This window comes from Oncorhynchus kisutch, linkage group LG2 (genome assembly GCF_002021735.2).
Source record: "Oncorhynchus kisutch isolate 150728-3 linkage group LG2, Okis_V2, whole genome shotgun sequence".
Lineage (NCBI taxonomy): Eukaryota > Metazoa > Chordata > Actinopteri > Salmoniformes > Salmonidae > Oncorhynchus > Oncorhynchus kisutch.
In genome coordinates, this window is record NC_034175.2 from 48,027,310 (window position 1) to 48,053,767 (window position 26,458).

Here is a 26,458-nt window from a genome sequence, read left to right on the forward strand (position 1 = left end):
TATTTTGAAGACAAAGCTATACCCCATGCATGTCACGTGAAATATGAGCGTAATACTGATTAACTACAGAGCTGAGTGTCAGAACAGCTTGTTGTGACTGAATCAACATATTTTTGGTGTAATTTATGATTACTAATTCACAGTGGTATAAAGTACTTAAGTAAAAAATACTTTAAAGTACTACTTAAGTAGTTTTTGGGGGGGTATCTACTTTACTTTACTATTTATATTTGACTACTTTTACTCCACTATGTTCCTAAACAAAATAATGTACTTTTTACTCCTTACATTTTCCCTGACACCCAAAAGTACGAGTTACATTTTGAATTCTTAGCAGGACAGGAAAATTATCTAATTCACACACTTATCAAGAGAAAATCCCGGTCATCCCTACTGCTTCTGATTTGGCACTCACTAAACACAAACGTTTAATTTGTAAATGACGTCTGAGTGTTGAAGTGTACCCCTGGCTATCCATTAATTTAAAAAAAATCAAGATAATAGTGCCATCTGGTTTGCTATAACCAGAATAAGGAATTTCAAATGATTTATACTTTCACTTTTGATACTTAAGTATATTTTAGCGATTACATTTACTTTTGATACGTAAGTACATTTAAAGCCAAATATTTTTACTCAAGTATTATTTTACTAGGTAACTTCCACTTTTACTTGAGTCATTTTATTTTAAGATATCTTTACTTTTACTCAAGTATGACTAATGGGTACTTTTCCACAACTGCTAATTCATACAGGAAAAAGGAACATTTGACAGATCTCACTTCTAATTGTAGACATGCACTCAGTGTTGCCTTTATTTGTTTGAGAGGCCCATTCAGACTGGCAATTAATCTACTGTTGGCCTGCCTGGCTGACTATCTCCTTGGTAACAGAATGTAAACATTCAAGCTACTTAGGAGGGGAGGCATGCACACTGCACAGGGAACGAGAGCAGACATACACTGAAGAAGCTATTTAAACTAGGAGGAAGTTTACTTATAAAACAGCTGCTATTAAAATGCAGAACACTATATTTGTTTGTCAAAGAACATTGGAGTAAATGTGAAGCATGAAAATTGGGCAAAGGATTGAGTAAGATATTTCAAAGTTTGAGACCAAGAATACTGAAGGTGAGTAAAGTTGTTCATTTCACTCAACTACTGCTTTTCTTTTTCAAGACTTCTTGCTTTAACTATGTCCATTCTGACTGACACTTTTAGTACTATTCCATTAATTGGTTCTAGAATGCTAATCTGTAAAGAACTCCCAAAATGGTTTAAATGACTAGTCAATCATGAATCTACTAGGATGCTGGTTAATGTTCCAGGGATGAGTAGTTGTTGTTATTATGATGCCAGTCAGGCCTGTGGTTTGTATTAGCTCTCATTAACTCGTTGTCATTGTCTAAGTCACATCATGAGTCGGTGTTTGTGTCCCTAATGGCACCCTATCCCCTACATCTGTGTTTCTCAACTCCAGTCCTCCAGTATTCTCAACAGTACACATTTTTGTTGTTGCCCCGGACAAACTCACCCAATTCAACTCATTCATGGCTTGATGATTAGTTGACAAGTTGAATCAGGTGTGCTTGTCTGGGGATACAACAAAATGTGTACTGTTGAGGGTACTATATATAGTGCCTTCAGACAGTATTCATACCCCTTGACTTATTCCACATTTTGTTGTGTTATAGCCTGAATTCCAATGTTTTTTTCCCAACCATCAACCCACTATTCCAAATAATGAATGTTAAAACATGATTTTAGAAATGTTAGAACATTTATTGGAAATGAAATACAGAAATATCTTATTTACATAAGTATTCACACCCCTGAGTAAATACATGTTAGAATCACCTTTGCCAACAATTACAGCTGTCAGTCTTTCTGGGAAAGTTTCTAAAGCCTTATTCACATTAGCAGGTTGAAGTGACACAAGTCAAATTTGAGCCATGTCACCAAATTACTATTGTCTGAACTCTGAACACACACAAATCCAATTTGGTTGCTTGTAACTTGCTGTTTGGACAGTAATTATTCCAAAACGGATTTGAAAAACAGAACTGATTTGAGCATTAAGGCCTGTAGTGTGAACAAGGCAAGAGCGTTGCACATCTGGATTGGGCAACATTTGCTCATTATTCTTTTCAAAATTCTTTAATCTCTGTCAAATTGGTTGTTGATCATTGAAAGACCATTTTCAGGTCTTGCCTAAGATTTTCATGCAGATTTAAGTCAAAACTGTAACTCAGCCACTCAGGAACATGCACTGTCCTCTTTGTAAGCGACTCCAGTGTATATTTGGCCTTGTGTTTTAAGTTATTGTCCTGCTAAAAGATGAATTAATCTCCCAGTGTCTGGTGGAAAGCAGACAACCAGGTTTTTCTCTGGGATTTTGCCTGTGCTTAGCTCTATTCCGTAAACATTTTTATTGTGAAAAACTCCCCAGTCCTTAACGATTACAAGCATACCCGTAACATGATGCAGCCACCTCTTGAACATATGTAGAGTGGTATTCAGTAATGTGTTGTTTTGGATTTGACCCAAACATAACACTTTGTATTCAGGACATAAAGTACATTTCTTTGCCACATTTATTGCATTTTTACTTCAGTGGTTTATTGCAAACAATGCCTGTTTTGGAATATTTGTATTCTGTACAGACTTCTTTATTTTTACTCTGTCATTTAGGTTAGTATTATGGAGTAACAAAAATGTTGATCCATCCTCAGTTTTCTCCAATCACAGCCATTCAACTCTGTAACTGTTTTAAAGTCACCATTGGCCTCATGGTGAAATCCCTGAGAAGTTTCCTTCCTCTCTGGCAACTGTTAAGACAGACGCCTGTATTTATGTAGTGACTGGGTGTATTGATACACCATCCAAAGTGTAATTAATAACTTCACCATGCTCAGATGGATATTCAATTATTGCTTTTTATTTTTTTTATCAATAGGTGCCCTTCTTTGTGAGGCAGATAGACATTTCAGCTTTTCATTTTTTTGTAAACATGTCTAACAACATAATTCAACACTATGGGGTATTATGTGTAGGCACCGTAGTGCATTACTTTTGACCAGGGGCCCTGCATCAAAAGCATTACACTGTATAGGGCCCTCAAACACAACTCTGGACATCAAAGCCAGTTCCACTGCTTTTTCTCCATTGTTCCCCTCTAATTTAGAGGGGTTTCTAGGTGTGTGCAATTAATTATCAGGTAGAACAGAAAACCAGGAGGCTCTAGACCTTGTAGGGTAAGCGTTTAATACCGCTAGTATAGGGGATATAGGATACCATGTGAGAGGCAGTCATTCTCTGATACACATGATACAGTAACGAGAGGAAATGTCCTCCACTCCACCTCTCCTACTGGAGCTTATGTTATTATAGTAATTATTTTAAGCAGGTGCGCTAGATTAGGGTTGGAGTGAAAACCTACTGAACGGTAGCTCTGAAGGAACAGGGATGGAGAGCCCTAGAGGCTTGCATCAACAGTCAACACAAACATGCTGAAGCCCCACACCATACGTGGAGGGACCAGATCTTGAAAGAGGAGAGTAACCATGAATCAAGTGTCCACAGCAAACAAACCAAGCTGAAAGGCAGCAAGCTACAGAGCAACAAAACAACCTTCACTGTTATCTCTTACATTCATCCTTCTGGCTTCTATTCTCGCCAACTTGTCAATAGGACCCTTGTGGGTGATGGAGAGTAGTGAGAGAAGGGTTCTGGGGGCTGGTATTGAGGTGCTGAGGGGAGAGCTGGAGGTGGTAGGCCTGGGGCTGGAGGAGCTGGGAGATTGTCCCTGGGAGGAGGTGGATGTTCCCCGCATGGAGGGGGGCTGTACTCCCCTTATCACTGCCTGCCAGAGGGGCTTGACTGAGGTAAGCACCATTGGGGGAGGGGAATTTGGTTTAGGGGGAGGTCTGTCTGGTATGTTAGTCTGCTTCAGTGACCCTTTGACTGAACTGATGTGATTAGTATTCTTATTGTTAGTGAATAAGCCTATATATTTGAATGGAAACACAGCATGGCTGATATGCTTTATACAGACTTTGTTCTGTTTATGTGGTTGCATGTCTATTAGTCTTGCACATTGTAATCTATATTCAACAAAAGCATCACTATGTGAATGAAGGAATATTTAAATCAAAAACAGTTTAACATACTGTGAGGATGTGAACAATCCATTTAAACACAGGTGTTGACCGCTGAAAAATTAGAGACTATTTATTTTTCTTCCCAATAACAATAACATGGTGTCATGTGACATTGAGGGGGGGGGGGGGGGGGGGGGGGTGAAGACCCATGATCATTCTCTGGAGATACACTATCAAAACAACCACATTAATTTGTTAGTAGTGTGTCTAAGGCCACAGGGAAACAATTGTTTGCATGTGTCCCAGGAGTTGGGTCTTTCTGGCTTTTGTTTTGACTCTGTATGATTTAACAGATTTCACTGTTGCCAAAGCAAAACATGGCATCGTACTATGTACACTGAGAAAACATGCAATAAACCCCATACTATTATGCTGGCTGTCATTTACTTGACCTTTGCCATTTTGAAATAGGGGACCAAAGCATGTCATTAACCCTACCCTACCAATAAAACATAGGAGGAGGGGGGGGGGTATTTTAATGTAAATTTTGTTGTCAGGTTGTACACTTCCTTCTGAAAAGAGGAGCCGATGTGACTCTGTGCAACCATAGCAACCAGACACCACTGCATGTGAGTCTTCCAGTCCTCCAGGGGGTGCTGTTATCAGCCATGTTCAGGGCTCTGCCCCACCAGACCCAGCTCCTCCAGGCTGCTTGGCAGGGAGACCTCCACTCCCTGCAGCACCTTCTGGTAAGTCCGCCTCCCCCCAAAACTCCTTTACAACGCCCCACCATAGACCACACACACACGCGCACAAGCACACACCAATCGCGCACACAGTCACTGCCACCGATATCACTCCCAACGCCCTTTACATTGTGTAACTGGAAATGTGACACACAGCATCAGGTGCTTGTCTAACAACAGGGTAGGCTAGAGTTTAGATTAGCACAAAGGACAGCATTGTATGGATGCAGCCGAAGCAGCTATGAGCATTCCATCTGTAATCATCTCCAGGACATTTCTCATTTGACCTTTCTTTGTTCGTAATGTGTAACTCTCAGGCACCAGTGCTGAGCCTATATCTCTATGTCTGTGTTGCAGGCCCAGACTGACCTAGTAGACGTGAACACTCAGAACCGCGACGGGCTGACCCCTCTAATGCTGGCTGTGAGGGACGTCGACTTGTTTGAGGAGCTGGACGTCCGGTTGCCATGGGAATACAGACCTGTGGAGGTGGTCAGGGAACTGCTGGCTCTCTCAGCGTAAGGAAACCTGCAGCAATGACAATATCACTTTGGTTTTGTTATTACAACAGCCTAAAACATTACATTATTACAGAACCTTATTGCAAAATGACCTTATTATTACTGCAATACAATTTTATTACAATCTTACAACATAATAATATATTCCACCTCCCAAGCTAACAACTTCCTTGTTCCATAACAGCACTCACAAATACTTTTTCACAATGCCCCTGCATTTTCATTGGTCTATACGCCGCCTTCCGCTCTATAAATTATGTTAATTATTCTCCCTCTTTCAAACAGTGACCTGGGGGTGTGTGATGTCAACGGCTGTTCTGCTCTTCACTATGCTGCACAGATAGAGAGCCCCCTGAAAGACGAACTCATCCACATGATGGTTGAGTCCCTCAGACAGCCAGGTATAACATGACTTCCAACCAAGATGGTCAGACAATGTTGTTACTACAGTTATTGCTGTGTAATTACGTGACATGACTTTCAACCATGATGTTCAGACAAATCCAACATAACACAACTCAGATGTTTGGTATGGTTTGATATATTCTGTTTACTTTTGAGGATATTCCAGGTGAAATACTTCTCTATCCAAGTACAAACCATGTGATCTGTTGGTTATACACATACTAGTACCACACCAAATCTGCTTGTTTGTGGCATTTCGTTCATATGACATCACAGCACTCAGGTCATGTACAACATGATGCCTTTAAAGTTTTCAAATCGATCCTGACAGAAATGCAATACAGATTTTACTTATCTATTAGCTTAGTGTATAGCACAGGAGGCTGCTGAGGGGAGAACTGCTCATAATAATGGCAGAAACAGCACAAATGGAATGCCATTAAACACATGGAAACCATGTCTCTGATACCATCCCACGTATTCCGCTCCAGCCATTATCATGAGCCCCTTCTGCCCAATTAAGGTGCCACAAACCTCCTGTGGTGAGTAGTATTGATTTAGTCGATCCGTGCAGTGTGTACTTGCGTAATCAAATGTTTTCCTGAGCTTGGAGGAGGGGTCAAAGCCAGCACTCATATGGGAAATCCTGGTGAATTCCTGAGGGGCTGAGTGTGTGAGAGGGCCTTGTTTCCTCTTGTGCTCACTGACTCCACTAACTCCACACCTCCGTCTCATTCTGCCCTGGTCAACAAACAGCGCCCACGCCCCTGGACCTGCAGTGCTTCCACCCTGATGAGCTGAGAGTAAACTCCCCCAGCCCCTCTCCCTCTCTAACCGATGAGCTGAGAGCAACAAACTCCCCAAGCTCCTCTCCCTATCTGACCCAAAATGTCCTCATTCAGACTGCTGCCAGCACAGAGGTAAGTGATCCTCCGGTTGTACAGTTATGTAAGAAGTGTACAAGTCTGTAATTTTGTGGAGACCTACTTCATAATGTGATTTTGTTCACTATGTGTTAACACATTTTAAGATCATCAAATATATTACAAGACAAGTTAGTTGTATTGCATCAAAATAAATGTACTACAACATAGCTTCTGTCTCAAATGCATTATTTATTACTTGCCCAAATATCCTTAATAAATTAAAAGGCTTAATCCTTAGTGGCTCTTCCCCTAAAGCAATGGGGCCCAATTCACCAGAGACCTGAGTTACATCAGTGTAATTGGCTGGTGGGGAGTTTGTGTTCTGACTAGATGACTCTTAGGTTTATCCTGACTTTGCTTTGAAGTGGCCTTAACAGGTGAGACAAGGCCAGGGAGCGCAGCTGGCTACTGTCTGGTGTCTAATGACCCAGCCCACTTATTGAATAGCGGAAGGGCAGATGGTTGAAAGAGGCTATCCCAGGGGCACACAAACATAGCAGACTGGGCACTAACGTGAAGCTATATAATATTTTAGGGCCCCCCCAGGGAAATTAAATGGGGTGGAGTTGTTAATCAGATGTTTACCAATCTAATTCGTTATAGGCTCTGAAATAAATGTCAGTTGAACATAACAACCACTAGCTACAACAACAGTCACCATCGTCTCCTAACTGCACTTAGGACAGTGATATCATAGATATTTTTGTGGATTCATGACAAATGCCACAGGGTTTAAGGCTACTTATGACCATTCTTATTTTCCCATTGTAGGATTTGCTGGAGTCTCCAGAGTGTGTTCCTTTATCCGACCATCATAAAGCCATCAATCAAGGTAAGCTGTATTTCCTTATTGTGTACTGTCACCTACAGTAGGTAGGGTCTTGGACATTGACTCCTTGTGTCCCTGGTCTGTGTGCCCTGTTGGCTCTACACAAGACCACCCCCTCCTCCCAAACACACCCTTCCCCTCTCTTCACACACTGGGCCTATCCCACAAAGAGACAGCCACAAAGGCCAGCCCTGCCATGGCCCAAGCTGATTGGGTCAGTGTGCTAAATCACTCCCCTCAAGGAGACACAATACAGACTCCCAGCTGGAAACCTTCCTGACTCCTGTCAGACACACACACAACAGAACAGAGTTGCTCAGAGAGCGAAAACGAGAGCGAGCGAACGAGAGGTGTACAGCCCCTCTCAATCTCATTCTGTCATATAATCTGAGTAGGTTGAGATGAGGGTAGATTGGACTAACTGGCTCTGAAACAGGTAATGTCTATTGTTTCTTATGTTGTTCTCCAACCACTTTGTTTGGAAAGTACTGTAAATGCTAAATGTCATTTGTAGTTTTCTGCACATAGGCTGTGTATAGAAATAGTTGTGTGTAAAAACAACATGTAATTAGTGTAAAATGTTTGGTATTATGCAGTGATAATAAATTCTATTATTGGTTCAGTTGGATCTTGGTGAAATTCTACTGAACATAAACAGTGTCATGGTGGAGCATCTGGACTCCCGAGTGGCGCAGCGGTCTAATGCACTGCATCTCAGTGCAAGAGGCGTCACTACAGTCCCTGGTTCAAATCCAGGCTGTATCACATCCGGCTGTGATTGGGAGTCCCATAGGGCGGAGCACAATTGGCCCAGCGTCGTCCCCGTTTGGCCGTCATTGTAAATAAGAATTTGTTCTGAACTGACTTGCCTAGTTAAATAAAGGTTAACTGGAGAGAAAAAATAACCGGATTTGTCAGTGGACTGTTTTGATACCGAATGCTATCCTACGTGTAACAGAGGAACCATTCACTGTTGGCTTGGGACTTTTGCTGTTGACACACAGTAGCAGTAATGTCCCTGCTGTGTGTGAAAGGTACATCAACCCCTACTGACCTCAGGCTGTGTTGGGTCCTGTAGATAAGGGGCTCTCCCTCTCCTTCCAGAGCGCCATGGATACGCTGATGGACATGAGGCAAGCCTACCAAGATCTGGGGAAGGGTAGCAGGTGGGCACGCACACACGCTCCATGTTAATTAGAACGACTATAAATTAATACAACAATACAGTAACCACAGGGCAAATTGAGTCAGGAACACACCCAAACACCAACACCTGTTCATACAGACACACACAAACACTTATGCACACATCCTTGCTATTAACAAGCACTCTCACACACAAACAAATCCACCGTATGCTAGTCCCTCCTCCTTGTGTGTACTTCACCCCCACACCTCCCTCACTTACATAAATACAGAATAAGAAGTGTCCAGTTACACAGTCAGGCCTGCAGTCATCATGTCAAGGGCATGCCAATCTTCCCAAACAGAGAACAGAGGGAGACCGAGAGAAACAGAAGGAGGGAGGGAGAAACAGAGGGAGAGTCTACTTTGCTTTCTGAAACAGATCATTGTCTGTAGGGCTCTTACTGCTGAAAGAGGTCCAAAGGGATCCTGGGAGAATAAACCCCTTTGAAAAGTTCTCACTTTACAGCATCAGCCCCTGGCCAGCGTCCTTCTGCTGTGCCCTCTGTCCTGCATCCACACAGAACAGAGAATGTCCATCCCTTTCAATTGCACTGTGTTCATTATTAGGAAATTATATAAGATTAACCTACGTTTCAGCTCCAGGTTTTGTGAATTATAGATGATTTTAATGAACCAAATTATTTTACCAAGATTATCTGTGAAGAGCATTGTGAGGTGCAAAGGATTTATTCTCAAATCTACTTTGTTCTCTCTCCAGTCAAGGTTCATCCCTACCCAGTCTGTGGTCCAGAGCCAAACACTTAGACAAACTGGATCCTACACCGGGGCTATGGAAGACCACAGGAAGCTCATCCTGCCTGCCTGTTCCCCTCAGGCTCAGATGTGAGGCTGTGGCCCCCAGCCCGGTGGCCCCTCACCCAGCCCAGCTGAGCCAATCTGCCCCCGGTCTATTGGAGCCTCTCCTGGACTCTCTGGTCCAGGCCCGAGTTCACATCCAGAACAGTTAGTAATATAATAGTTACTATCTGCTAAAGGCTTAGAGGACAGTATAAAGGTCAGCATGTTGTTGATTCATTTGTTTAGGTAAAGGTCACGCTCATGAATGTGTTTAGAGAAGTACTCTTTGTTGAGGAAAAAGTTGCATAATTTTGTGTTTGTAAAGCTTGGCATGTTCTTGTCTTGCAGGGCTTGGATGTGGTGAAACGGAGAAAAAAAGCAGTGGTCGAAAGGTAGGTCAACGCAAATAAATCGTGTTTTATTCGTACATCACATTTTCATACAGCTTCCTTAGTTTGTAGAAACCACCTGTAATCTGCTATTTATTCACCGTTGCCTTTTCCAATCATCTCTGTCCAGGGCTCCTTCCCTACCCTACTTCCAGGCCCCATCAGGACCCCCAAGCTGTTAGCCCCTCTGGAGGGGAGGCATAGAAACGGAGGAGTGCTGCCCGGCCTGAAGCACCCTTCTCCCCTAAAGCCCATCAGCCTTGTGCCCCTGATGCCCCTGACCTCCATGTCCTCCATAACCTCCAGGCTGAGGAGGGAGAGGCTGGCCAGGACCAGGGTGAGCCCCAGAGGGTCCCCAGGCACCAGAGGGGGCAGCGAGGAGAGCAGCTTCAGTAGCCAATCCTCCATCGACTTGGAGGTAGAGGTGGATGACAATAAGAGAGACTTAAGAGACCTAAGAGAGACTACAGCAAAACAACACGCTGGAGAGACTTTTGAGGGAAGGTTGCAGTTGGATCTAGACTCATCTGGAAAGTTTAATGTTGGAGACTACAGTCAGGATAATGCAGACCATAGGAATAGGGAGTCGACAAGACATCAGGGTGCCTTTCCTAGGGATAACAAGGAAGGAGTATCTATCAAATCTGACCCTGGAGGGAGAGGGTACAAAGCAATAATTGAGTTGAGTCACCAACTTAACCCCGATTTGACGAATTTCAAAGATGTTAACAGCACTTCATGCTTTGAGAGGGACTGTGAGGGTGAGGTTGTGGCAGTGGAATGGACGAAGGTGATGTGCTCAGGGGGTCTCTCAAAAGAGACTACAAGTACTGAGCCAACTGCCACATGTCCCTTTGCATCTAAAAGAAATGGAAACAAAGAGATTCAAGTTGATGACAATACAAAGACTAGTGTTGTGGATGACATCAAGTATCAATGTATTTCTTCTACTGTGAATGTCACACTACCTGAATTAAACCCTCCTACAGAGAAAAAGATCAAACCTATCAAGCCTGCCAAGAACAAAGAGAGTAGAGGCAGCACTAGCGTCCAAACCAATCAGTCTTTCAACGTCTTGGCACACAAAGATCACATTCGGGGGAACAGCAAGTCCAAAAGCAACCTGAGGACTTCACCCATTCCTTCACAAGTCAAAGGCAAAGTCAGAAAACCTCCTGATCTCATCGTCAATGGGATAATCTCTACAAAGACTGGTCAGAAAAGCACAGACTCAACCCCTGTCAGAACGAGGGTTACAGAGCCCGTACATCCAAGCTGCAAAAAGCTGAACACCGACAAAAAGGCACTTAAAATAAAAGTACCTGGTCAGAAACATATTCAGCAGAGGGAACCAAAAAGTGCCAGAGAAGCCAAGACTGGGTCACAACTGGGGACCCTGAGGGCCAAGTCAGCCGTGGACTACATCACGTATAGTGATATCTTCCAGGAAATCAACACCGGGGATGAGGAGGGACCAGTCATCTATGAGATGTTTGCCGGCCCGGTGTTTGACAACATAAGAGTTTCCAGTTCATGTGAGAGGACGAGGCAGGTCCTGTCTGCCCCGTCTAGGAAGACCCAAACTCACAAGACCAAACGCAAATGCCCTAAACCACTGGAGAGCAGAAGAGTGAGGCGAAGCCCTGTGGACAAGGCCAAGCGGAGGAAGAACAGGGCTATTAGGCCTATATCCAGGGGAAAGTCGCATCTGACGCCTATCGCCAGCACGCATGACAAAGACCACGTGGTGGTTATTTCTGGGCTTGACTGGCAAATCCACATCCAGACTAAGACTGAGCTGGTCCTCGGTAAAGATGGAGAAGAGACAGTCTCTCCCAGCACACCAGAGGTTCAGGAGGGGGACCATATGTTGTCAATGTCAGTGATCGAAGAAGTGCTGTCTATGTCCAGCCATGCGCCAAACCCACTAATCTCTCACCACCGGCCGAGAGACGAAACCTCCCCCAGTCAGACAAAGACTAAACTCACATCTCATTCTGACCCAGATGATGATCACCTCCATGTGCTGCACAATAGGGGACCCATGGGGAACAACATGTCAGAAAATGAGAAAAACAAGGCAAATCATTTAGACCATTCATTCACCCCATCCGATTGCCCTGTGCAGCCTAAGATCAACACCTGGACCTCAGGTAGCTGTGACAGCAGGACAGTGTCCCCTGTGTTCCAGAAGTTTATGGATGATGTGGGGGAGGGACCACTGACCGATGACCTGCTCCGTTGTCTGGCAGAAGAGCTGATATCACTGGATGAGAGAGATGGTGTATGTCCAGAAAACAACTGTGACTCAGACCAGAGGGAATTCAGAAACAATTCTGAGCTGAGATGTGAGAAGTCATTACTGGGGGTAAGTTGGCACTAGAGGACTACCTACACCAATTACAGCTAATCATATATACACACACATACGTGTGGTTGTGTGTGTAACTTCCCACCCTGTGCGGTTGTCCATTAGGATTTTACCACACCTGGAGAAGTGTTCAGTGGATCTGGCTTGGTAGTAGATGATGCCATCACCTGGAGGAAAGGAGAAGTGCTGGGCAGAGGAGCTTATGGAACTGTGAATATATGTTTGCTTCTCAATTGCCTCGTAGAAAAGGAAAAGTCACATCACAGTAAAGAGAACCAATCATGCCAACACCCAAACCTTGCTATAGTTGTATAATCCCATATCAAAACAAGGCTACCTTCATTATATAGATATTCACCTGAAACAGGCAAGCTAATCTCTAGGGTCTCAAATTAGCACCTGAGCCTGTCTGTAATAGGAATTTTAAAACTTAATATTTACGCTGTTTTTAGGTGTTCTGTGGACTGACCAACCAAGGCCAGCTGATAGCCGTAAAACAGGTGGCCCTGGACGCCTCAGACCTCGAAACCGCAGACAAGGAGTACAACCGTCTACAGGAGGAAGTAGACCTCTTAAAGAACCTCCATCACGGAAACATTGTGGGATTTCTGGGCACCTCTCTGCGGGACCACATGGTCAGCATCTTCATGGAGTATGTCCCCGGAGGCTCCATCGCCAGCGTGCTCCACCGCTTTGGTCCCCTTCCAGAGCGCGTCCTGGCCCTGTACACCCGCCAGATCCTGGAGGGGGTGTCCTACCTGCACCTCAACAGGGTCATCCACAGGGACCTGAAGGGGAACAATGTGATGTTGATGCCTACGGGAGTAGTCAAGTTGATAGACTTCGGCTGCGCCCGCCGTTTGAGATGCCTCACTCACACATACAGTCATAGTGACCTCCTGAAATCGGTGCACGGCACGCCCTATTGGATGGCGCCAGAGGTAATCAACGAGACGGGTCACGGCAGGAAGTCGGACATCTGGAGTGTGGGGTGCACAGTGTTTGAAATGGCCACGGGGAAGCCACCGCTGTCACACATGGACAAGATGGCAGCGCTGTTCTACATTGGGGCGAGGCGAGGCCTAATGCCCGCGCTGCCTGACAGGTTCTCAGAGGACGCCAGGGATTTTGTTCACGTCTGTCTGACCAAGTGAGTTGATTTACAATTATGTCCTACATATAATATTTTTAAAGGCATAGTTCAACTAAATGACTGGATGTTTCCTTACCTTGAACCTGGTCTCCGAATATGAGGATTGGGATCTACTCTGGGTTTATATAGAATGCTACGAAGACTAAAGTAAAACAGTGTGGATTAACATTTCAGTAACTTAATTAGATTACCAATTACTAAATCAAAGATAAATGTGACAACTCACCAACAGTCAGTAAATTATGATAATAAAAGGGCATCCAAGTTGAATAACATATTAATCTGTCCTCTTTGCAGTGACCAGAAACAGCGCCCGTCTGCAGAACAACTATTGGACCACCCTTTCATTCCTAACAATGTGATCTTAGTTTAGGACCTACGCTCAAAGCTGTTAGGAAATAACGGCAGATGTGCCAATCAGGAACACCTATCAATCATTTATATAACATGTCCAAATTGTATTTTTAAATGCCCTTTCAGATGTATTGCTTAAAACTTAGATACTTTCCCTAGGCTATTACACAAATAATTCCTTGAATATTTGGGGCACCTTTGATACAACGAGCATTTGTCAAACATATTGCATCCATACTTTTCATATAGCATACAGCAAATACCAATCATACAACATAGGTAATGTTTTAAGGTAGTGGTAACCGTAAGATTTATTTGTAGAACAAAAAAACCCAAAAATGGATGTCAAGGTTTGCATTTGCCTTCTTGTTGAGACCAAACCACTGTAATAATGTCTGTGCCCAAGAGTATAATCACTATCAGTACTGGGGAAATATACCATCTTGGCCTCAATACAAACTCTCTGCACACTGAAATAAAGGACTAACCAGTCAAAGAACAGTTACTATTGTGTGTCCAGAATTGAGAACGATATACTCCATATATATTAGGAAACTGACCCGTTGGAGAACAGCATACAAGCCACCGTACTGTATCAACACTGAAAGCCTTAACTGCTAGCCTGGTCCCAGATCAGTTGGTGCTCTTGCCTACTCCATTGTCAAGCCATATCAATTACATAAGGAGTTGGCAAGAGAGCAGAAAGACTGGCACCCAGGCTACTTTTATGCTGTTGTTTTCTTTCACCAGACATAAACAATACTACATTACTTACCTACAGCTTTGTATCTATGGGCTACAGCGTCAAGCCAAGTAACAATTTTGTGTAAATGCTCTTCACAGCAAAGGTTAGGCATGTAAACGTTATAGCACTATTATTATTGTCCTCTTCTCATGTTTGTCTTTAGTTTGTTTGTGTGAGGCAAAGCCTTTGGCATCCAGCTTAAGGTAATCTTGGAAGTCAAAAAAAAAAGAAGAAGTGTACAAATTGCATGGCCTCTGACAACATGCCAGGTGGTTGTTACTGTTTGTAGGGTCTGGATTGGCTGAGTTGGAAAGGTCGAAGTTCAAGTGCCATCTCCTGGCAGCCAGCCATGTGTAGTACAGGCTCTAAGCACAACACAGGAATGCGTCAGTCAGAATCACCGATGATAGGACTCCTACATCAAGTTACAATAGTATTTTTTCCCAATATATATATCTTGTTATAGTTACAAGCAGCTCCAAACCTGAGTATTTATGGTATAGCTTTTTAAACATACAAAAATGTATGTACATTTATCTTTACTTTCTGTAAACAGCGGTCAGCTTTCTGCATTATCCCTTTGATGATTGCATGCAGATCCTACATACAGTATTCAGCATAAAAAGGAAAAAATCATTCAAGAGAAATAAACAACTAAAAATCCAACTTCCATTGGCAGCCATGTTTGGCCTGCCTTTACTTCTGTCTGAGCTAAGCCCCCTCCTGCCACAACGGAGGGCTACTTGACATGTTTTCTCACCAGAATGGATAACAGCTATGGCAATGCTGTTTAAATTATTATTTAAAAGAGACTGTTAGAAATTGCACCTTTCGTGCCTTTTCAGTATTTATACTTTTTCCCCCTCCGAACATGGAGATTTAAACTCGGATGACCCCTAACACTCACACACGTCCGCATTCCATGACCCATCCTGAGAATATAGAGGACAAAGCAGCAATTACACATTGAAAGGGGCAGGACTATACCAGCACTGCCAAAAGATCAGATGATCAGGAAGCATTCATTTCTCTCTTTTTGCCTCAAACGTTGAGATGTCCTACACTTTCCGTTATATTGTTTACTTTACCTTCCTATGCTTTGCTACAAAGGGTTCATGAGTTAATTCCTTGGGCACTTGAGAGAATCGAGCATGTCAGAAGTGTTTGTAGTCTGCCCGTTGGTAGCAAACGCCCGGCCGGCTCCCTCAAGACTGCGGCTCTCCACTGGCTTCTTGTCCAGTTTCACTTGGGCGTTGAGATGTTCGTAGCCCACCTGGTATGTGACAGGGGGAGGAGGGGGGGGGGGGGGGGGGGGGAGAGAGGTTAAAACCAGAGCTGTGACTGAGACGACACACACTGTGACTGCAGCTGAACAGAGGAACAATGAGAGGAGGAGGAACTACCTGCGCCGCCCTTGGAGCTTTTGCTCGTTTTGGAGGAGTGGTGGTTGTGGCTTGCGACGTGTGGGTGCCCCCTCTTGCGGGATGAGCTGGAACCAGAGCTAGGGGCCATGCCCGCCACCCCCTCAACACCCCCCAGCCCTAGGGGTCTCCGGAGGACGGCTGGCCCGGCCCCCGTTGGCCCCTCGGGGACCCCTCGGCCGTTGCCACTGTGCTGTGCTGCATGAAGGTGAGAGTGGCCGTGCTGCTTGTGGTGGTGGCGGTGGGTTGAGTGTTCTCGGTGCTTCTCCTTGCTCACTAGCGGGCTGGAATGTTTGCTCTTGGCCCCGCCCTCATCAGAAGAGCTGTGGCGCTCCGAGGACACCTTGATTTTCATCTTCAGCTCCTCTTTGCTGGCCAAGCCCCCCTGAGAAGGAACTGGAAGGCGGAGTTTGAGTGAGCCCCCCTTGTCCCGTTTGTCAGAGGGGACCTTGTCCTGGCCTGGCGTGGCGAGCTTCATTTTAAGAGGGGAGGCAGTGGTGCTACTGCTCCCAGGGTTAGGGTGGAGCTGCATGTGTTTCCTGTGGTCTGATTGGACAGAGGGTATATATGAGTCCCTGCCCTCAGGCTCGAAACTCTGCTGCTCTGCCCTGCGTTTATGCTGCACCGCCAGCTCAGCAGCGTGCTTCTCTCTATACTTGTCCAGGGACATTTTCTGAGCCGGCGGGGGCGGTGGAGGGAAAATTGGCTGCTGTTGCTTCCCCACACCCCCCCCTGACCCGACCTTGTGTTCATGTTTAGTAGGGTTGAACTCTCCTGTCTTATCGGGTCTGTTCGGGTTCATTGGAGCACCCTGCTGTAGGCCAAGTGCATCTGTTTTGAGGGAATAGCTTCCTCCCTCCAAGCGACCCCCTGTATCCTGGGGCCAGTCACTGGGGGCTGTGAAGGTGTAGGAGCTGCCCTGCATGGACGCGATAGAGTCCAGGGAGAGGGGCCCACTGGCGTGCCCTGGCAGAGGGACAGGGAACGATGAAGCGGCTTTGGAGAAGGCTGAGTTGGAGACCCCAGGGATGGCATCTCCCAGGGAATGTTCGTGGATCAGGGAGGGTCCTGGGTAGGGGTCGTTTGCCTGAGAGCCATCCCCCTTGGTCTTCTTGGCAGCTTGCGTGGTCTGGCGAGTGGGAGAAGAGAGAAAGATGGCGTGAGGAGGCGATTTTGCAAAGGGCATTATATAAAACTGTACAGCAATAAAACTACACTGAATTAAAATCAGCAGAGAAGACGCTCTACAGTGTTTAACGTGAGTAAGAGGTCTTAATGATTCACTGGTGAAAAACAGAAGCTTACCCTCCAATTTCGTATCCTCTTCAACCTGCTCGGTGTCTTCTCCAGAATCTGAAGGAACTCGTGCGTCAGTTCTGAAGGCAAGGAAAGATCACACTTGGTTAAAACCAACACCTAATTCATAGCAGTGACATATCGCAAACATTTCTCATTGACGAAAACAAACTATTCTTCTAAACTAAACCACATTGTAACTGTGGCTTTTCGACTATGAGCATAAACCAAAATCAAATCAAAGCCTCACCATCGAGAAGCTCCAGTGTGACAGAGTTGTCCACGTACTCCCACCAGTGTTTCCCGTCAGTGGAGACAGGGATCTCCCAGTTGGACCATTTACAGGCCAGGTGGATGCAGACGCAGGCGATTACTGTGGGCTTGTGTTGCAGGCAGAAGGTTGTGAGGTGGAGGCTGCGTGAAGAGAGGCCGGAGCACAACGGGTCACATGGACGAGAGGGAAGAAAAAAACAAAGAGGGGAGGGGGGGAACTCAACGTTAGTAACAGGTGCTTAGGGCTGAGGTAAAACATATTAGAGAAGAATAAGAATCATTATAACAGAAATGTTAGACCCAGATTGACACAGTTGCACACTTACCAAAATAAACAACAACTGACATGCAGAATAGATCATGAGTCAGTTTCACATTGTGGCTACCATCCTAGTGTTTACCACAAGGAGCTGCAGATACAGCAATAACTTAATATGGTTATGGTTTTTTGTGTGGGGAAAGTGACCGAATTTCACCCTTTATTGAAACATCAACCACCAATAAATAACACACAAGGTGAACATTTTATGGCAAAGTAAACTCAAGTTAATTCAAACAGACATTCATTCTGCATTCATCACTCATGACTAACTGGTTATGGTGAGACATGCATAGAAATGCCTTCTTCTGGTCAACTCTAGTCCAAGTTGGTTTGAGTTCTAAAAGAACCAGAGTAATAGAGAACTAGATCGAGCTACAATACTGAACCTTACAATATTTTCTAGCACAGAGAGCTAGATATCCTACCATTTGAAAGACCGTGGTAAAAGCTGGATGGTAACCTTGTGTCACAACAAGTACAATGTCTGGACGCTAGACATAACGCATATTATGGATTTTTTTTTTTTTTTAAATATCCATCTCCTGTATGACCGCGCAGCCTGAGACTAGTGCGCATACAATCCTGAAAAACACACAGATCAGAAGTTCCAGAATTCACCATGGTGACTAGTATTTCCATGGTTTGGATTCTGAAACAGACATTCCCATTCAAGTCAATTATATTTCTATGCTCCTACTTGCTGTGGCTGGTCATTGGATTCGGTTAAGCCATTAAGAAGCCATTTATCCTCGAATTAGAGTGATGTCTCAGGCACAGCGGCAACCTCTTATTCTCCTTGTTCACTGTCTATAAGCCTCTCCAGTTCAAACGTCTAAAACCCAGCCTGAACAGGCTAATTTTGGAACACAATGTTGTCTCTGGTTCTTTGATATTTGTTTCTATAAAAAAAACATATATCCATACGATTGCTGAATTACAGCACTTTACAGAAAAGTGACTATCAAAATCTGCATCCAGACACTGTAGTTTGTTTTGAGGGCATTCAACAGTTGGAAACAAAAAGGCTATATTTAAATCCCAACCCAACATGTCATGTTAAAAGTAACCCTTTAAGGACCTAGTTCTACGAGAATTTGCAGACCATGAACTGTGAAAGGTTGTTTGTACGCGGAAAGCCAGAAACCAAGAATAATACGTATGTTAATGGGCAGATGTGGCACCAAATCAGTATTTTACAATGCAGTGGTGCATGAAAACATGAATTCTTCTCTTCAAAGCAAATAAAAACTTGCCATTTGAGCAGGTCCTTAATGGGTTAACATCAGAAATGTAAAATTGGCACTTCCATTTCCGTTTTATATACAAAACAGCGCATTCGGGAAGAATTCAGACCACTTGACCCTTTCCACATTGTTAAGTTAGACTTTTCCTAAAATGGATTAAATCATGTTGTTTTCCGTCTATCTACACACAATATCACAAAGACAAAGTGAAAATGGGTTTAGAAATGAATGCAAATTCATTCATTTAAAACAGAAATACCTCATTTACATAAGTATTCAGACCCTGAGACGTGAAATTGAGCTCAGGTGCATCCTGTTTCCATTGATCATCCTTGAGATGTTTCTACAACTTGATTGGATACCACCCGGGGTCAATTCAATTGATTAAATTGAATTGTAAATTTCGGTGTTCCTCAAGGTTCCGTTTTAGGACCACTATTGTTTTCACTATATATTTTACCTCTTGGGGATGTTATTCGAAAACACAATGTAAACTTTCACTGCTATGCGGATGACACACAGCTGTACATTTCAATGAAACATGGTGAAGCCCCAAAATTGCCCTCGCTAGAAGCATGTGTTTCAGACATAAGGAAGTGGATGGCTGCAAACTTTCTACTATTAAACTCGGACAAAACAGAGATGCTTGTTCTAGGTCCCAAGAAACAAAGAGATCTTCTGTTGAATCTGACAATTAATCTTAATGGTTGTACAGTCGTCTCAAATAAAACTGTGAAGGACCTCGGCGTTACTCTGGACCCTGATCTCTCTTTTGAAGAACATATCAAGACCATTTCGAGGACAGCTTTTTTCCATCTACGTAACATTGCAAAAATCAGAAACGTTCTGTCCAAAAATGAAGCAGAAAAATTAATCCATGCTTTTGTCACTTCTAGGTTAGACTACTGCAATGCTCTATTTTCCGGCTACCCGGATAAAGCACTAAATAAACTTCAGTTAGTGCTAAATACGGCTGCTAGAATCCTGACTAGAACCCAAAAATTTGATCATATTACTCCAGTGCTAGCCTCTCTACACTGGCTTCCTGTCAAAGCAAGGGCTGATTTCAAGGTTTTACTGCTAACCTACAAAGCATTACATGGGCTTGCTCCTACCTATCTCTCTGATTTGGTCCTGCCGTACATACCTACACGTACGCTACGGTCACAAGACGCAGGCCTCCTAATTGTCCCTAGAATTTCTAAGCAAACAGCTGGAGGCAGGGCTTTCTCCTATAGAGCTCCATTTTTATGGAACGGTCTGCCTACCCATGTCAGAGACGCAAACTCGGTCTCAACCTTTAAGTCTTTACTGAAGACTCATCTCTTCAGTGGGTCATATGATTGAGTGTAGTCTGGCCCAGGAGTGGGAAGGTGAACGGAAAGGCTCTGGAGCAACGAACCGCCCTTGCTGTCTCTGCCTGGCCGGTTCCCCTCTTTCCACTGGGATTCTCTGCCTCTAACCCTATTACAGGGGCTGAGTCACTGGCTTGCTGGGGCTCTCTCATGCCGTCCCTGGAGGGGGTGCGTCACCTGAGTGGGTTGATTCACTGTTGTGGTCATCCTGTCTGGGTTGGCGCCCCCCCCTTGGGTTGTGCCGTGGCGGAGATCTTTGTGGGCTATACTCAGCCTTGTCTCAGGATGGTAAGTTGGTGGTTGAAGATATCCCTCTAGTGGTGTGGGGACTGTGCTTTGGCAAAGTGGGTGGGGTTATATCCTTCCTGTTTGGCCCTGTCCGGGGGTGTCCTCGGATGGGGCCACAGTGTCTCCTGACCCCTCCTGTCTCAGCCTCCAGTATTTATGCTGCAGTAGTTTATGTGTCGGGGGGCTGGGGTCAGTTTGTTATATCTGGAGTACTTCTCCTGTCCTATTCGGTGTCCTGTGTGAATCTAAGTGTGCGTTCTCTAATTCTCTCCTTCTCTCTTTATTTCTCTCTCTCGGAGGACCTGAGCCCTAGGACCATGCCCCAGGACTACCTGACATGATGACTCCTTGCTGTCCCCAGTCCACCTGGCCATGCTGCTGTTCCAGTTTCAACTGACCTGAGCCCTAGGACCATGCCCCATGACTACCTGACATGATGACTCCTTGCTGTCCCCAGTCCACCTGGCCATGCTGCTGTTCCAGTTTCAACTTCCACCTGACTGTGCTGCTGCTCCAGTTTCAACTGTTCTGCCTTATTATTATTATTCGACCATGCTGGTCATTTATGAACATTTGAACATCTTGGCCATGTTCTGTTATAATCTCCACCCGGCACAGCCAGAAGAGGACTGGCCACCCCACATAGCCTGGTTCCTCTCTAGGTTTCTTCCTAGGTATTGGCCTTTCTAGGGAGTTTTTCCTAGCCACCGTGCTTCTACACCTGCATTGCTTGCTGTTTGGGGTTTTAGGCTGGGTTTCTGTACAGCACTTTGAGATATCAGCTGATGTACGAAGGGCTATATAAATACATTTGATTTGATTTGATTGGACATAATAAAGGCACACACCTGTCTATATAAAAGGTCCCACAGCTGACAGTGCATGTCTGAGAAAAAACCAAGCCATGAGGTTGAAGGAATTGTCCGAAGAGCTCAGAGATCGGATTGTGCCGAGGCACAGATCTGGGAAAGGGTTTCCAAAACAATTACTGCATCATTGAAGGTCCCCAAGAACAAAGTGGCCTCAATCATTCTTAAAAAATTGAATTAGTATGGAACCACCAAGACTCGTCCGAGAGCTGGCCGCCCAGCCAAACAGAGCAATTGGGGAAGAAGGGCCTTGGTCAAGGTGGTGACCAACAACCCGATGGTCACTCTGACAGAGCTACAGAGTTCCTCTGTGGTGATGGGAGAACCTTCCAGAAGGACAACCATCTCTGCAGCACCCCACCAAGTAAAAGGCCTGAACGCCAAGCGTCACATCTGGAGGGAACCTGGCACCATTCCTACAGTGAAGCACGGTGGGGGCAGCATCATGATGTGGGGGTGTTTTTCAGCGGCAGGGAGACTAGTCAGGATCGAGGGAAAGATTAATGGAGTACAGAGAGATTCTTGTTGAAAACCTGCGTCAGAGCGCTCAGGAATTCAGACTGGGGGCGAAGGTTCACCTTCCAACAGGACAACAACCCTAAGCACACAGCCAAGACAACGCAGGCATGGCTTCGGGAAAAATCTCTGAATGTCCTTGAGTGGCCCAGCCATAGCCCAGACTTGAACCTGATCAAACATCTCTGGAGACATGAAAATAGATGTGCAGCGACGCTCCCCATCCAACCAGACATAGCTTGGGAGGATCTGCGGAGAACAATTGGAGAAACTCCCCAAATACAGGTGTGCCAAGCTTGTAGTATCATACCCAAGACTCGGCTGTAATCGCTGCCAAAGGTGCTTCAACAAAGTCCTGAGTAAAGGGTCTGATTACTTACGTAAATGTGATAAAAAAATATATATACACGTTTGCAAACATGTCTAAATAACTTTTTTTTTATAGCTTTTATCATTATAGAGTATTGTGTAGATTGATGAGGACATTTTTTTTTCATCCACTTTAGAATAAGGCTGTAACGTAACAAAATGTGGGAAAAGTCAAGGGGTCTTCATACATTCCGAATGCACTGTATATGATATCATTCCACGAAAAAGTATTTGGTTAACTGACTTAAAAAATGTAAACTTAAGAAAATACTTTTAAACTATTTTGTGAAATTGGAAAAATACAAATAAAAAGAAAATAGGGTATTGGTACTTACCGGGATGACTTCTACGTTATGTTTACATCTGTGTAATCTTTAGCTGCTATTCAGGCTACCAAAGTGTCTTTTTAGACATATGCACTTTTGTAACCGAGCAAACGTGAGGTTCTAGCGCACCACTACACTTCACATTGTGCATTCAACCCCACTGTGCCAACTCTGGTCCCTTGTACAATACACCGCACTGCAACCGGGGCCGGTACCGCCAAATGCCCCCAACCCGGGGGGGGGGCAAGGAGGGGGCTGGCGTCCCAGTAGCCACCGGCGCATAGAGGGCCGTTGGACACTGAAAGGGTACCCTGCATTAAAGGAAGCTATAGTGTGCAGTAGTCACAGTGCAACAAAGGAGGGTCAGGATAACAACCTGTTGGTAGCCATGAAATAGGAAGTCTGTGCCAGATCCTTGCTTGCTGCAAGTGAAAGAAAAAGAGGGTAAGTCTTTGCCAACCAGTAAGCTCCGGTAAGGGTTATCATTAGAAGTTCACAAATTGTACATCATGTTTTGTGAACTCTAAGGTCAACAATGACTTGTTGCACAATCATTATGTCAGCATTATCTTCCCTCCCACCCACGTTAGAGGTTGGGTGGACTAGAGGGCATGAAAAAGCAAAGAAAGAAGCCTCTACCTCTCACTAGCTGGGAACATTTCACCACATCAGTGTGTGGATGTTCAATAGTTATTTCAAATCCTGGAACAAAATACATGACAGGTGAGTTTCAACAGTAACAGTTTGTAGATGAAATGTATTAAAGTAATGTTCTATAGTTCTTCCCCTCTATTCTTTATCACAAGAGCACAGTTAGGATAACATGTGGACTATGAAAGGGAGTTCTCATTTCTTTCCATCCAAATAAGAGTGAGTATATTGGTGTTGTATAATCAAAATGGCCACAGATGGTGGACACAGAGTATATCGTAGTCATAGAGACCACAGATTGGAACATGCTTGGGACTGCTGTTTGCCAAGATCTGAAATTCATCATAACAGAAGAACATTTTGACCTACAATAGAATTATGGCATTGAGGAATGATCAACATGTTACCATGACAAACAATTTAAACAGTCTGAAAAATGGAAATTCACCAATGCCTGGCAGCAATGGACCAACAAAATAGTCAAACATAATATTCAAACACTTTGTAGACAAGATCAAGCTCTCACTAAATGCTCACTCAGTCAGACTTCACTTACCTAAAGTCTGCAGCACTATGGTTTCAAGTATCACCAGCTCTTGAGCTTGCTGGAGGTATGCCTGAAGTTCAATAGACAATCATTACATGACATTTGTAATGTGTCTATCCATACCTCTATTTCAAAGCCCAATTCCAAACTATAACAGTATTGTTTTCTTAGTGTCAGTGATTTAAACTCAGTCTCGCTACTAGGAATAATATGAGCACGAAGATCTTGCTGAGACTGGACTGAGACATCAGTCTGACAAAGCCTGAATATTGTCAATCTAGACTCGCCCTCTGGTGACAAAGGAGAATATACACTGAGTATACCCAACATTAGGAACACCTACCTAATATTGAGCTGACATCAATAAGGGACCATAGCTTTCACCTGGATTCACTTGGTCAGTCAGTCTCACGGAAAGAGCAGATATTCTTAATGTTTTGAATACTCAGTGTATACTAACACTTTGTATAAACCTTTACACTCAAACCTCAATACAATCACACAAAAGAAAGTGTTCAAGCCATTGACAAAATGGGACAAGCAGGGAGGTGGGAAGGGAAAATAAAACCTACAATACCCATACTTACATTACTCTTTGTATCAAGCGGGGTCTCTTGAGGGTTTAGACAAGCATGGGCAACTTTAATAACATGCTCAAGTTTCCGAGGTTGCTCTTCAACTTTCGCAGCTAGGAATAAGGTGGTTGGAGAAATTATCTGTAACAAAATAAATGGATTTGAATATATTAGTAAGTAAACATGTTGCAAATTGTCTGTAGAAAACAGACAGTCAGGCTGACTATACATAATGAAGAAAAGAAAATACTTACATTTCTGTGGAATTTGGTGAAAGAGTGGAACATATAAAATCTATGCATGTAAACAATTGCTGTATTTATTGTAAGTTGTGAGCTGGAGAAAATGGGTTAAGGAATTCAAATATATATTAACTTACGATGTTTCATCAACTAACTAAAATTATGTATTTTAGTCCACAGATCACAGTTGCGTTTACAATCAGTCCAATTGTGATCTTTTTTTTTCACCAATTGGTCCTTTGACCAATCAGATAAGCTTTAAAATCTGACGTGATCATTTTCCCCCACTGATTTATCTTTTGACCAATCACAATTGGGTTGCCTGTATAAACGCAGCCATTGTTATCCACGGAGTAAGCCATTAGTTACTTAATTAAATCAAGTCAATGAGATGTGGCAACTTCTAATCATTTCATCCACGTTGTTGCCAATGCCGGATAGATACTAGCGAACTATTAATTAAGGTACAGTAGCTAGATAAATTTGATCCAGTAAGCAACGTACTAACATGGCAACCGAGCAAATTAAATTGAAATTCAACAATGCACGTCCTGCTTTACCTGAGTGAACTTGCTCGAGCTAACTAGCTAAGCAACTTAATCACAACGAACAAGCTAGCTTGACAGGACCGTTCAATGCTAGCTGACTAGTGTTGGCATGCTGGGCAGTTATCACTTGTCTAAGCGAAGGAACTATGATTCATCATTGAACATCAGCGTTAGCTAAGTAACATTTCAGTTATGGTAACTAACAAGTAGTGGGCTAGTTAGCTGCTAGTTTGCTAACTATCGCCAGAGAGATGCCCTAGTTAGCTGCTCGCATGGCTAGTTTGTTAACTATCGCCAGACAGATGCCCTTCATGTTGGGTGATGATTGCTAGTTAAACTTGGATGGATAATAACCTACACCACACTGGCACATTTGAAATGTTCTATGACAAAATAATGCCGAACATAACCTGCCTCTAGCGCGTGCCCCAGACCCGGGCCTACAAAGAGCGCTATGTAAATCCTCCTTCCTTCGACATCTGATGACTACAAGCTTGTTTATAAAGGATACACGTTGAGTCTCTGGCCCATATCTTGAATGAGGTTAGCCGCCTGCTGTCGGTAAGATAGCTCCTTGTCCGGATCCACTCCCGAACGGCGGGACGGCGTGGCTTCGATTTGCTCCCGGGTGAAAAACCATTTTGAAGAGGATCCCCGGCACGCCGCCATAGCTCTCCAGCTTTCACACAGCACACCAAGGACCGAACGGACGCATGCGCGGCAACCACAATAGTTTTTCTTCGATAGCTTTTTTTGACACAGCCAAACCAACTGATAGTGCATCATCGCCACCATTCTTTCTGGAGTGTGAACTTCACGATTCTGTTTTAATGTGTAGCTTAGTGCGCATTTTTTTTTATTATTTATTAGTAGGCTCATTTTAATTAGTTTACAGGCGATAAAAGAAATAGAGAGGAAGAGGCGAATGTTGGCTATATGGGGTAGCAACGCCCCTTTCCCTCTACCTACATGTCTTGATGGACAAAGATAGTGGGTAAATGAACAATTGTTAACAGATCCGGTCTGCTTAAGGGGTGGCTCTCCCATATGCACCAATGCATTAGCAACTGGGTCTGGTCTTCTTAGTTCATT

At 44.1% G+C, this 26,458-nt stretch overlaps 2 protein-coding genes across 3 annotated transcripts; one reads left to right on the forward strand and one right to left on the reverse strand.

Moving 5' to 3' along the window:
* Positions 1 to 937: 937 nt before the first annotated feature.
* On the forward strand, positions 938 to 14,282 carry map3k19 (mitogen-activated protein kinase kinase kinase 19). The gene is made up of 14 exons (XM_020456699.2): positions 938 to 1,130; positions 3,690 to 3,883; positions 4,657 to 4,848; positions 5,203 to 5,363; positions 5,652 to 5,767; positions 6,528 to 6,691; positions 7,469 to 7,529; positions 8,605 to 8,692; positions 9,433 to 9,677; positions 9,861 to 9,904; positions 10,032 to 12,269; positions 12,378 to 12,482; positions 12,725 to 13,422; positions 13,723 to 14,282. Exons 2-14 carry the CDS (start codon positions 3,704 to 3,706, stop codon positions 13,796 to 13,798), a joined length of 4,368 nt encoding a protein of 1,455 aa, XP_020312288.1. The 5' UTR covers positions 938 to 1,130; positions 3,690 to 3,703; the 3' UTR covers positions 13,799 to 14,282.
* LOC109867522 (cyclin-T2) lies at positions 14,060 to 26,165 on the reverse strand. Of its 2 annotated transcripts, none has more exons than XR_002251820.2 (10): positions 25,878 to 26,165; positions 24,831 to 24,912; positions 24,589 to 24,717; positions 24,011 to 24,071; positions 23,443 to 23,505; positions 22,813 to 23,225; positions 17,492 to 17,655; positions 17,251 to 17,321; positions 15,928 to 17,074; positions 14,060 to 15,797 (listed from the first exon to the last, which is right to left on the reverse strand). XR_002251820.2 is itself a non-coding variant. In XM_020456717.2 (10 exons), the coding sequence occupies exons 1-10, from the start codon at positions 26,033 to 26,035 to the stop codon at positions 15,730 to 15,732; spliced, it is 1,989 nt and encodes a 662-aa protein (XP_020312306.1). In that variant the 5' UTR covers positions 26,036 to 26,145; the 3' UTR covers positions 14,060 to 15,729. The 2 variants fall into 2 exon arrangements, 1 of the variants encoding a protein (XP_020312306.1); XM_020456717.2 differs by having other exon boundaries at positions 23,180 to 23,225; positions 25,878 to 26,145.
* Between the last annotated feature and the right edge of the window lie 293 nt (positions 26,166 to 26,458).